The sequence below is a fragment of the Bison bison genome, unplaced genomic scaffold (genome assembly GCF_000754665.1).
Source record: "Bison bison bison isolate TAMUID 2011002044 unplaced genomic scaffold, Bison_UMD1.0 scf7180017864466, whole genome shotgun sequence".
NCBI lineage: Eukaryota > Metazoa > Chordata > Mammalia > Artiodactyla > Bovidae > Bison > Bison bison.
This window is the reverse complement of record NW_011495027.1, coordinates 11,665,618-11,679,241: the sequence shown is the minus strand read 5'-3', so window position 1 is coordinate 11,679,241 and position 13,624 is coordinate 11,665,618. Positions and strand designations below refer to the sequence as shown.

The 13,624-nt window shown below is 39.5% G+C and overlaps 1 protein-coding gene across 1 annotated transcript in view; it reads left to right on the top strand.

Moving 5' to 3' along the window:
- The window catches only part of DNTTIP2 (deoxynucleotidyltransferase, terminal, interacting protein 2), a 13,895-nt gene extending 5,890 nt beyond the window's left edge, over positions 1–8,005 (top strand). Inside the window, exons 4-7 of the mRNA XM_010860474.1 lie at positions 1,011–1,106; positions 2,182–2,346; positions 3,549–3,658; positions 5,377–8,005. Coding sequence (XP_010858776.1) covers positions 1,011–1,106; positions 2,182–2,346; positions 3,549–3,658; positions 5,377–5,470 — 465 coding nt within the window. The 3' untranslated portion in view covers positions 5,471–8,005. The remainder of the gene's footprint in view (positions 1–1,010; positions 1,107–2,181; positions 2,347–3,548; positions 3,659–5,376) is intronic.
- Positions 8,006–13,624: the final 5,619 nt, after the last annotated feature.

The following is a 13,624-nucleotide window of genomic DNA, read 5'->3' as shown; positions in this document are numbered from 1 at the left end:
CCCAAACAGATGCAGGTGTTCCACGGAAGAAGACTTATACACAGCTAAAAACACACAAAAGGATGATCAGCAGCAAATGGAAACATTCATGACAAAATGAATGTGGTACAAAATGAATGTACCACTGACAAAACACAGAGATAATCACCAGTGTTAGCTATGTTAAAAAAAAAAAAAAAGGTACTGATTACCTTCTGGTAGGAGTTTATACTACTTGGATTCAAGGCAATTTAGTGGTACCTATCAAAATTTAAACGACACGTTTTGGAATCTGTTTTACAGAAATAATCACAAGTATTCAGAGATGATGTTTATAATATTTAATGGAAAAAAATTTAATAGAGACTTAAACTAAATATCAAGAAAAATTGTGCATAACAGCTATGAATGAAGTTGATCTTTGTATGAATTGACATTGAAAGAACATCTTTGATATGTTGTTGAGTTGCAAAAAGCAGATTTGCTTGATGGTATGATTTAATTGGTGTACCATTAAAAGCATGTGTTGTTTAATCAAAATCTATACTGCTGTTCTTATCAGAAGTCTAGCTGGTCTCAGATCACATAAAGCTGTTCTGTCAACATCAAAAGAACTTAGGCTAGTCAGGTGTTTTTTTGTTTGTTTTTTCAGGAAGTTCCAGAACACTATAGCATTGTTTCTGTTGTCTTTGTTTTCCAATTGGTTGGTGCAGGTGGCTGGTTGCAAACCAATGAAATGCGAGTGGACACATTAATGTATGTCTGGTGTGTGCAAATTCAAATTAGAAAAAGAAATTTGAATGAATATTAATTTTAAAGATACCCTAAAATAACCCTTCAGTTTGTCTCCTAAAGCATTTTTATTTTTATATAATTTATAGATTTAAGAACAGGAACAACTTTGCAGTAGTATATCTGTCTATAAAGAAGGTTAATGTATCTGGAGTCATCAGTGTGGGAGATGTTTCCTTTTTAAGGCAAAAATGTTGACATTTTGACATTATTTTAAAACCAGTTTAATATATTTGTAGCTTCTGCAGAAAACCGTCATTACTCCTGAATTTGAAAAAAACTACTGTGTCCCACCATATAGTGAATCAAAATATAAACTTCAGAAAAAACGCAGAGTAAGTACAGTGATTCTTACTTAAAGCATTTAATGTGTTTGACTATATATATATATATTCAGCTTGTCTAACATAGTTGTACAATTAAAATATATGTTTCCAAAGAAAATTATCACAGGTAATTAAGAGCCCATAAAATATGGTTTCATAAACACATTTCATGTAAATTTTCACGAAGTGAAAGTGCAGCGATTGGTGCACTTGGATACAGCTCTTTTTTCCCTTCATTAAAAACAGTGGCAGCCAGCATACGTGGTCACTGTCCACACCGTACTGTGTCGTGGCTTATAGGTACTGGTCACAGAAGGCTGGGAACTCTGTTGCTGGCTCTTGAAGTAATGTCACCAGCTAAAAACACCAGCCTATTTAGTCTGCCAAATGAGAGCAAGGAATTTCTTGAGTAAAAAACAGGGGACTACTTCCATTTCAACTAGTAAGCATAAAGAAATTATGGATGGTACACAAGGAAATTTGAGGATGGTGCTCCAGTAATGTCACTGATATGACCAGAGCACCCTGGCAGGTGGTAAACACTAATATTTGCTGATGAACAAAACAATGAAATGGAGCAAATAACTTGCTGTAAATTTTCCAAAAAACAGAAAGATTTTGAATTTTAGAAATAATACAAATTCTGGGCATGTTGGAGAGAGTAACTTTTAAGAGACAACTGGATGACTGAATAAAAATGTTAAATGTTTATAGAAAGGCTCCAGATGTAAGAATGTTTTTATACTTTACCTCTTGTAGGATATCTCAGACAATAAAACATCGACATTGTCGGCTATTCTCCCAACAAGTCAGCAGTTCTTACTGAGATACAAAATTAATTTTAAGGAGCCGTCATTTATGACACTGATAGTGCTGTGTCTAACGTATCGAGAGAAATGGATTTTTGTCATTTAATTCATTTTATGAAAGGTGTATCTGGAGACTAACATATACATTCCTGTTAAGTAACCTTACTTGGTTTTAATTCATGAAATTTTCTTCATAATATTGAAATGAGGTGTAGTTATACACTACTTATTAAAAATGAGAATTTTCTAATTGTTTTTGAAATTTTGAATTTCAGCAAGAGCGACAAAAAACAGCAGGTGATGGATGGTTTGGTATGAAAGCGCCAGAACTGACAGATGAACTGAAAAATGATCTCAAAGCACTGAAGATGAGAGCTAGCATGGACCCAAAAAGGTTTTACAAGAAAAATGATAGAGATGGCTTCCCTAAGTACTTCCAGGTATAAAGCAAACAGAGTAATGGTAGTGATGTTGTGAGGATTTTAGTCTGGAAAACACTACAGTGACTTGTTTCCTCTTAAATGTGTATTTACAGTGTATATCTGCTTGGACCATATAATGGCCAGAACCCAGTTCAGATAGCCATCAGCCTGTAATGGCTTTCCTCATCAAAATACAGTGTTCCAAATGGTAACTAGGTTTCCAGATGAGCTCTGTGAATGTGGAACCTGTAAGATGGGTGTACCGTGTATTAATGATACACCTCAGTGGTATCAAGATATTCAGTAATACCACCAGTGATTCTTTATAACCTGTAGGATAGAATCTCTATCCTATGATGTAGCCCTTTACAATCTGCACCCACACCAGTTCACTAATCCTTATTTTGGTCACATAGCCCTCTAAGCTCCAACACACTCGGCTGCTCAGTCTTCTCGGGATATGCACTGGCTGGCCTAGTCATTCTCACTTTAGTGTTTGGCTGTGCCATGTCTGCTTGGTGAAATTTTACCCATACAAGTCCAAGCGAAAATGTCATCCTTGTGAATTTGGTAGAATTGGCCACTTTGTTTTCAGAGAATCTAGAGTGTTTTGTTCAAGATAATACTAGGTTATGCTTTCATTTTTAGCCATGTCTCTTTGGATCTTCTATAAAACTGGCCACTCACTAGCAGGGACCAGATACTCTTTGTTTCCCTAACCCTGGCCCAGTTCCTGGCACATAGCAAACATTGTATATTTTACTTGGTTGAATGTATGAACAAATGCCAAGTGTTCAGTAAGAAGGTTCTAAGCTGGCAGCATTTATGATAACCTAGGAGATCTAACAGGTATATAGTAGAATGTGTGTATCTTGTTAAATTGGAAAACTAAAAAGGTGTTATTTTTATCTGTCCCATTTTTCTTCTGTTTAGACTATTCATCAAGAATTTACAGTCTAGCACTTACATAGAAGGAATTTTAGTTTTACTCAAAAATTTTAATGAAGAAATGTCACCAGTAGGACCCAGTGCAGGTTGAATAAGTGATTTTTTTTTAAGAAATGGCAAAACTAACTTTAATACTGGTAAAATATAAGCTGTGTTTTCCATTCCTTTCTATAAATAAACTTTGTTAGAGCTCCCCTGAGATAAGACGACAGCTTGACTTTCAGGTATTGCATGACTTATTTCAATCACTTATTTTAATCATTCATTCATAGATTGGAACCATTGTTGACAATCCTGCTGACTTCTACCATTCACGAGTTCCCAAGAAACAAAGGAAGAGAACTATTGTGGAGGAACTGCTGGCTGATTCTGAGTTCAGAAGGTAAAGGAATTTATGTTTCACTTTATAATATATGTTTTCCTTTAGATTGTGCAAAAACTTTAAATTCAAGATGATTTTTAAATGCTTTAGCACAGTTTCTCAACAGAACTATTAGGTATATTGGGTGGGATAATTCTTAGGGAGGACTTTACACTGTAGGATCTTTAACAGCATCCCTGGTGTCTGCCCATTAGATGCTGGTAGCGCACTCCTCTCCGTCCCAATTCATGACATTCAAAAATGTCTTCAAACGTTTTCAGATGTTCCCTGGCGTGCAAAAGCATTCTCGATTCAGAACCACTGCTTTAGAAGGAAATGAGACTAACTAGAGGAGGAACCCACAAAGGAGACCAGGAAAGAAGTCAGGGAGGCAGGAAGAAAACCAGGAGAGCAGTGTCATAGAAGTCAAGGAAAGAAAGTGTTACAGGCAGGTAGAAAAGCCAGAGGGAGTGGTTAACAGGAATAAATGCTGCTGAGAATGCAAGTGAGCTAAGAACTAAGATCTTCCTCTGAATTTACTACGTGGACGTCACAGTAACCTTGTCAGGAGTTTTTTAGGGGAGTGGTGGGGAGGAAACTAGACTGGACGGTACTTGAGAGTGAACTGAAGAAATAAGAGATGTTGTGAGCAAGACAAAAGAGGCACAGCTAGTGAATGGAGCTGGATTTTTTTCCCCCTGAGATGGGGGCAGTTAAGTATGTTTAAATGTTCTTGAAGCAGGTATGTGTATAGCATAGATTTAAAAGCATGCCTCATATAGAAACTTCTGAACTTCCAGACTGGTTTAATAGCAAAAGTGAAAATATTTATCAGGGATTTTTAAAATTATGTTAATATATAGGCATGGAAAACAAATTTAATTCAAGTGTTATATAAACTTTTTCATGATTCTAGGTAATGGTGAAACTTTTAGAAATAAGCAAGGCTCTTTTCTCACTTATTTCTCTCTCCCTGGAAATCTCATCCCCACAAAGTTGTATTAATCTGTATACTGTTGACTTTCAAATGTATGTATAGTCTGGATCTTTCCTGAGTCCAGAGCCACATAACCTGCTGCTGCCTCAGGAACATCTAATGAGTATCTCATAAGCCCCTCTGAGAGCTAACTTGGGGTCTCCTGACTTCGTCCTTCCTATACATTCTAGTCCTCTCCCAGTGTCCTGTTTCTCATGACTGAATGGCATTGCCCTCCATCCCTTAGGGCAAGTCCTTAACGCCACCTTCTCCCTTCAGTCCCATGTTCAAACTGTCAGATTTCCTCCCATTTTCCTATCTCTTAAGCTTGTCTCTTTCTATCCCACAGAGGTGTCGAGTACAAGGTGATTGAGTCTTTGCTTACTTCATATATTGACCTACATTTTGTAATCGTGATAGCAGTCTCAGAAATTACAGCATGGGTCTCTAGTGGTTCAAAGTTTGCGAAAGCCTGCCTCTACCATGGCCACTTTTTTCTCACTAGACTACAAGCTCTGAGGGCAGGGACTATGGCTGGCTAGTTCACTGCTCTGTCTCCAGCTCCTAGTATGGCTTCTTATTCATGATGGAACTTGGTACAGATGTGATGGATAGTGAAAATGCAAAAAAAAAAAAAATTTAGAAGCACTTGCCCATCACCCCCACCCGCCTCTGCCCCCCAAACACCACCAAAAAGTTACATTAACTTCTAATGTCTGGTATGTCATACTTTAGAACTTAAAGGTTTGGTTTTTCTTTTTAGATATAACCGAAGGAAGTACTCAGAGATAATGGCTGAAAAGGCAGCAAATGCAGCAGGAAAGAAGTTTCGAAAGAAGAAGAAGTTCCGTAATTAAGATTCACCGAGCAAATCACAAAATTGTACATCTCCTCTTTATTTATTTACTAATTTAAAAATTAGCACGACTGTCACATAAAGTAATATAGACTGGCCCTATTGGGGGGTTTCTCGTTAAAATTTGATTTGAGAGAGAATCAGTCACATGCCACCCGGAATAAAAATAGGTGTGTCTACAAAAGATCCACTCATGTTTAGACCCTTTGAGGAGGGTAAAAAGGAAAAGAACCTCAATCAATATATTTAGAAAATACAAAGTTTGCTAACATTCAAAAAATTTAAAGTATTTTCAAAGCTACATAAGCAATACTGTAATTATTATGTAGAGGTGTACATAGGGAGATGATGCCCTGTGTCAGTTGCACATTCAAATCCAGAAAACTGGTAACGCTGGGATACAGAGATCTTGTTGCAAGTGTAAAAGTCATAGTTGAAATCAAAGAAATGTTGTAAGTGTTGGAGCGTGTGTATGTTAATATATGACCAAAGAACTAAATGAAGCTATGAAAAGGACTTAAAAGATAGACTACTTGGAAAGTTTGGGTTAAAGGTAGAAGCAGGAGAGCTATTTTCTTTCCTTAGCAACTGAAACAGGAGGTAAGATAGATTTTTATCCATATTCAGGGTTGTGTTCCAGTGAATAGTATTCAAATAATTTTAACTTGGCCAGGAGGTAAAGTCTCCAGTGGCAGAAATATGCATCCTTGCTAAGCAACTCATGACACCCAAGGAACACCAGTCATTTCTATTCATGCTTCTTGGTGGCTTATTGCATCCTTTATGTCGTTATTCACGGGACCTCTGTTTTCTGCCAAACTGCTTTCTTGGGATTTCAGTAAATAAGCAGCTTCCTATTTTGTGTTTACTGCTTAGCATCACAAGCAGCCTAGTAATAAAACTAAATGACATTTATAGGCAGAGTGAGGGAAGCATCTGTTCTCTTTTATAGTAAAGCTTTTATTTCAAGAGTATTAAGTTTTACGTTAAGGACCTGCTATGAGAGAATTAACTATCAAATCAAGAAGCATTTACCCCATACACATTCTTCCAGAAGGAGACATTCTTAGCGGAACATTTCTTCAACTCATGCTGCTGGGGTGTTGGAACACTCAAAACTGGTGGCCCTTTTGTATTGTGTTTCTCTGTGCAACTGAGAATTTACCCAGTTTTTTCTCAGGCTGAAGGGGATGGGTCAACTTTTTATCTGTCTGTAACCTGCGTGCTGGTTTCTGACTCATGAAGCTAGAATAGGTTGAATTATCTGGTATTCAAAACTGCAGTTATGACAGATATTTCGGACACTGTAGTGCATTTACAGGGAACACAAAATTGGAAATCTCCAATCCTTCCCACACAGGGCAGCATTTGAGCTTTCTAGATTGGGAAGCAGTGATAAGGAGAACTAAACCTAGGTGCCAGCCTCACTAACCCATGTCAGAGGTGCTCACAAAATGTATTCTGAAGATAGCTGACCCTTGAACAAAGGGGTGAGGGGCTCTGAGCCCCAAGCAGCTAAAAGTCAAAAACTTAAAGTAGGTCCTCTATATCCACGGTTCTTCATCTGAGAACCAACTGGTCAACTCCTGCAGAACATGTAGTACGTTAGTATGGATTTACTGGAAAACCTATGTATAAGTGGACCCAACCAGTTCAAACCTGTGTTCTTCAGGGGTCCACTGGATTTACTTAGTTAAATTGTAACATGCTCTTTTTTTGTCTCCATTGATTCTTTAGTTTTTTTTTTTTAAGTTTATACTTTATTCAGATTTTCTTAGTTTTTTACCTAATAATCTTTTTTTTCCAGGATATTGCAGTCTTTTTTTTTTTTTTGGCTGCACTGCAAATTATACAGAATCTTAGTTGCCTGACCAGGTTTCGAACCTGCACCCCCTGCAGTGGGAGCATGGAGTCTTTACCATTGGACCCCCAGGGAAGTCCCTTTATTTATGTATCTTTTTAAGTCACATAAATAACTTGGAACAAAGTAAAGAGTTAACAAATGTAAAATACCTTATTCAGTGAAATACTGAAATAAACTGAAATACTTCAACTGAAAGTCAATTTAAGTCACCTTTATTAACATTTTCTTTAAGGGATTAAAACTGGTAAGATCCATAGCTGTATCTCAGATATGATCTTCACAAGTTAAAATCTTCAAAACACAGTATAGAAGTATATCTAGGTAAAGATGAGAAGGAAGTTTCTTAGTGCCCTCAGGCTTCTACAAAAATCTATGTTTGAATAATGGATGTATTTATCTTGTGTTTTTTTTTTTTTTAAGCAAAACAACCATTGAGAAACAGGTTTAGTGACTTTGGCTTATGTCAACTAAACTCAGTTCACTTACTGGAGCTATTTGAAGGCTAATGACTATCAGAAGTACTATGACTTCTCAACTCAAAAGCATTATAAAGTGTACCAAATGCTGATACAGTGTAATGAAAGAAGAGCCTTCAGAATACCTTAAGGAGCTCCTGAAAGATCCCTGAAATGCTTTTAAGACAACTTATTAAAAACATAGTCTGCAATGCTAGTTTTGATTGTTTTGTTTTTGGTTTCTTTTGGCGGGGGGGATTGTTTTTCCTAAAGTAAGGAAATTAGGGAAAGGAAAACGAAGATGGAAGAAATTAGAAAACTAGCAGTTGATGAAGGCAGGTTCTCAGCTTCCTAGAATCTTAACACAAAAATCCGCTCTGTTCAGTGTTCTGCCGTGAGATTAAAAACAACTGCTTTAGAGAAAACCATTATACCTATTTTTTAAGACCCGAGGAAATGTCTCATGGGTTCCCTAACAAGGCTGTCAGACTACAAGCCATGCTTGGCTGTTCAGAGAATAAATAGCAGGCTTTTAAAAGGAAGAAAGCCTGTACAGAAACATTTAATGAAACTTTGAGCAACTGGGATAAATTCAAGGGGTTGCATTCTAAATATAGCAAATATAAGAAAAACTCATGAAAAAATTTTCAGTACCATCTCTGGAATGTGTGCAGGTGCTCATTCAGTTCAGTCTCTCAATGACAACTACTGTTTAGAATAACCAACTACATCTTATTGAAAGCATGCAGTTAGGATTAACAAAATGATTACAAACTCCCCAAAGCATCTGACTAGAATGTAAAATTCAGGTCTCATTGTTTAAAAGTGAAGATGGAATGCATTCAAATTATAATTTATTTCCCTGAAGCAGGGTCAGTAGCATGACTTGTCTTAAGCAGATCGGTGTTTTATCAGAGTTGGAATGTTTCAAACTATGAAATGCGGGTTTAGCTAACTATGGAGGTGGTTCTGAAATGTAAAGTTACCAATAAACACTGAACACCAGCTGCGAGAAAGGGGAAACTTATAGGTTCAGGTGATAGGTGTTCATTCGTTATCACTGTGTAACAAATTGCCCCAAGACTCAGTGATTCAAAACAGCCACTGTTTTACTCAGTCTCATGATTCAGCCGGCCAGGGCTGGGCTAGATGGCTTGTACTCCACATGGTATCAGGTGAGGTCATTCAGCTGGCGGCTGAGCAGATCTAGAAGGCCTAACACATTCTTGAAATTTATCTTCAGTTTAATGGTAGTACAGCATAGAAGGGCTTCACCAGTGGCTCTGCAGTAAAGAACCCGCCTCCAGCCTGCAGGAGACACATGAGGGTAACAGGCAGGAAGGCCAGGGGTCTCCAAAGGAAGAAAATAGCCTGCAAGTGTCAGACATGTTTATCTCTCTCAAGCGGCAAATTTAAAAGTAGGTTTCTCTTAAAAGACTGTGTTGCCATAATGACACCTGGTTTCACCTGAAGTTAACTATTGTCAAACCTAGAGATAACCAATATATTTCTCTTATGGAAATGTTTGTCTTAAGCTATGCTAATGTACTATGCATTTACCCCAAACTCTGTTTTCAAGTCAGTTCCGCCTCTTGGCTCAGAACCTACTTGACAAACCAGTATGTTATACTCAGATATTGTTCCCCTAATTTATGTAAATGAAACTATTTGTATGGTGATCTGCCCTTCTTCAAGTTAATCATTTTATGGCCCAAGATGAACCATTTGGTGCCAAGATTATCCCAAAATGCATCTTATGGGTGAGGGGCCTGGTGCCATTCTGAGTCTTAAGACATTCCTTTATTAATAGACTGCTAGTGACACTATAACATCCAGCTGAAGACTAGCAGGGGGGTACTCTTTCTGCCCCCTTCTGATGCCTATGTCAGAAGCTATCTCCTTTATACTTTAATAAAACTATTACACAAAAACTCTGAGCGATCAAGCCTCGTCTCTGGCCCCGTGTTGAATTCTTCTCCTCCGGGGGCCAAGAATCCCAGCGTCTTTGCATGATTCAACAACCACCTTTCACACATGGGTTCGATCCCTGGGTCAAAAGATCCCCTGGAGTAAGAAATGGCAACCCACTCCAATATTCTTGCCTGGAGAATCCCATGAATGGAGGAGCCTGGTGGGCTATAGTCCATGGGGTTGCAAAAGAGTGGAACACGACTTAGCGACTAAACAACGGCATAGAAATTGGCTAGAACACCAAAACATGACCCACACCTTTTGTGTGGCGCTGCACAGTATTTAGGATGTCCTGCTCTTCTCCATCTGCCTCCTTCCTAGTTAATCCTCCTAAGGGAAGAGGAGTTGCTAACCAGATTGAGGAGAGCCCAAGATACCCATTAGGCTGTACTTTCACAAATAAACAGGGCTGATGTATTAACAGGTCAGAAACCACCTGCAGTCGGTCTCTCTTGCCCTGTTAGGGGGCAGGCCTATCATTCTCTCTTCCAAATGAAGTGGGAAATCAGAGTTTGGGCTTTCCTCAGCCAGGCTTTCTCTATGAAAGGTAGGGGATGACAGGGGCCTAAGTCATTCAATCGCAGCTTAACTGAGAAGTCTGCAGTCATGGTGCTCTTCTAAAGCTATTACATGAGTGGTATACTTTGTTTTCCATTGATTCATCTTCCTTTTGGTTACAGCCTCCTGGGCAGAATTGCAAAGCAGAAGTTGGTATGGTTCAGGTGCCAAAATCTTGACCTCAGATCCCATGCAATGTACTCAAATTCTGAGGTCTTGTTCATTAAGGGAAGAAAAGTGAAATATGAAAACTATAATTAGATTTAGGTCAATTACCATATGAACTTTAGCTCCCCAAAACAGTGAGGATGATTACAAATGACTGAGAGGTCTTCCTCAACCTTTTTCAGTGGCAGGAGAGAAATATGTGCATGCAGTCATCTATATGAAGAAATGTTTATATGAAGTTTTGTTCAGTCCCTCCCTCCTACATCCACTCCTCCACCCCCGTAACTCAGGGAAGTTCACAGGAGTAATGTACTGAGAGCAAAAACAAGGCACACACTATAGTTAATAAGATTTTTCTATATGTTAAGGTTTTATCAGGGAAACCTATTTTTTTCCCTTAAATGTATGTGTATACATTTTTATGTGTACACAAATCAAACTGGCTGGATCTGAAGCAGAGCTAGGAGAACAAGTCACGGCTTAATTCTGTAATGTAAAGCTCACCCAAACTTGGGCTGATGGAGCTGTAACATCTGCCCTTCCAGCCAAGTCTGCCACTTAACCTGCTTCAACTGTCCGCTGCCCCCACCTGCCGGGGGCGGGGGGTGCGGGTGGATGTCCAGGTGAGGATGTCCAACCGGCCCGGTGCCTCTCCTCAAGCTTCGGAGACTGCTGAATCATGACTCAACCCTGTCATGTTTTACCTGACTGTAGTCCTTTAAGGTGACTCTTGGTTTTTCCTTTAGTGAAAATCATTATCCTGATCTGTCCAAAGGCAACTGAACCAAGACAAGCCTGTGGTTTCTCAGGCTCGGTCTCATCAATTCTAGTCACCCTATTTCCACTCCACTTCAGTCAGTCACCATAATGGACTTCAGACTCGCTGCTTGAAACTGTTCAGTGGTCAAGATTCTGGACTTTGACTATCTCAGTCTGTTCTGTTAGCCTTCCCTCCAGTTCGCTCTAACCCAACCTTGACTGCACTTTGAAATTACCTGAGGTGGCTCCAAACTCCTGTAGACTCCAAAGATGCCTGATCTCAAGTATTTCACCCTCCCAGTCCTCCACCCCCATCAGGATACATTTTCCTCCCTAATCAATCTGGATCCATTGGTGAGACGTTTCTTTATCTCTTTACTCTTTTTTTTTTTTTTCCTGTTACTTGGACCTGCCACTCCCAGCCAAGGAAATACCCACTGTTCCTTCTGTGACCTAATCCATCAAGAGAAACCATTCCTCCACACATCCAGCTGTTGTATTCAATAGCTTTTATCTTTGTCTTCATCTCTTCTGGCCAGGAAATGTGATTTGACATTACTGACCCTTCCTTCTTGAAGCTCCAGCCTCTCTTGGCGCCTGCAGCAAAATAAACTTTCTGCTTCTCCTATCTCTCTACTCTTTTTCTCTTCACTGGGTTTCTTACTCTGCCCACTGCTTGCTAGTCTTCCATAATGCCTGCCCTCTTCTTCCTCTATTCTGTCTAACTTGAATGTCTTGTTCTCCCTCTCCTGCTTTGCTCTCAATCTCTGCAGAAAACACCAAAGTCTCCATCCTTACATCTCTTTTTTTAAAATAATTTTTGGTTGCACTTAGTTTTGTTGCTGCATATGCGTTTTCTCTAGTTGGGGGGAGCAGGCTTGTCAATGTGGCTTCTTTTGTTGTGGAGCACAGGCTCTAGGTGCGCACTTCAGTAATTGCAGCACGCGAGCTCAGTAGTTGTGGCTCGTGGACCCTTCAGCACACAGGCTTCAGTAATTGTGGTGCATGGGCTTAGCTGCTCACAGCATGTGGAATCTTCCTGAACCAGGGATCGAATCCATGTCTCCTGCATCAACAGGCAGATTCTTATTCAGTACACCACCGGGGAGGGCCATCCACCCTTATATCTCTACACCTCTGCTCCAGATGCAAATTTCCTATTAACTCTGTAACATGCCCATCCATGTTATTGTGATGTCCTCTCTAACTCAACATATCCAGAACCAGACACATCATCTTTCTGAGATAAATGCTTAGCGCCATACCTGGCACATGACAGGTACTCAAAGGGAAGCTACTATTTCCCTGTTCTCCATCTTCCCCATTGGGGAAGTCTTCCTAAAATGGTTTGAACAACGTCTTTCTGCTTTTTTACATTCTATGTCCTACCTCTGCCTAACAAAACATGAGGCAACCCCTACATTCAAGATCTGACATTTGAGACTCCATAAAAGGACACCACCACAGGCTTATGTTCATCACTCCCCTGCTTTTGCTCCGAACTGCCTTTTTGCTGGTCATCTGCCTGTTTCTCTCACTGCTCTGCTCTGGACTTCAAGAAATGATATTTCCCAGATGCCAAATTGACTTTCCAGTGAGACACTGACCTGAGAGGAGGACAGAAGAAGGGAAGAGGGTATTTCTCTCCCTCTCTGGCTTGGGTTGGGTTGCAGCTCTGCCATTTCCCAGCTCCCACCAGGCAATCCCCCACCACTTAGGATTCTGGGAATACCACCTCCTCCCATGTCCCACTGGCACTAGGAGTAAATAGGAGGTTTCCTACTGTTGGAATTTCTGGGTTACCTACACTTTGATCACCTATGTGACAGTTCCCCATACTACATTTCCTAAAGTGATGTGTCTTTCTGCCTGGACCCAACTGACAGATTTCAGCCAAACCAAACTAGCTGATATTGAATATTAAGTTACTCAACATATACCATGTTCTATGCATGCTAGCTACTGTGCTGGATACAGTAAGCTTTCACCTTTTATTTCTGTTCATATGGTTAACTCCACCTAGAGTATTCTCCTTGCCTCCAACCCACCTATCAAAATACTACTAACCTTTCAAACCCATTCAGAAACCAGTACTTTGAGCATCTTCTCTGTGCAAGGCAATAGGCCAGGGGCTCAGGGTGCCCAGGAAAGGAATAAGACCATCCCAGGCATCAATGAGCTGATGCTCTACATTTCTTCATAAAATATTTTTTGTTTTTTCCCCACCAATACCTGCATCCTTGGAATTCCCATTTGACTCTGCTTATTTTTACTTTGTTTTTAATAAACACTATAGCACTTACTATATGAGAAACGCTGGGCTGGAAGAAGCACAAGCTGGAATCAAGATTGCCGGGAGAAATATCAAAAACCTCAGATA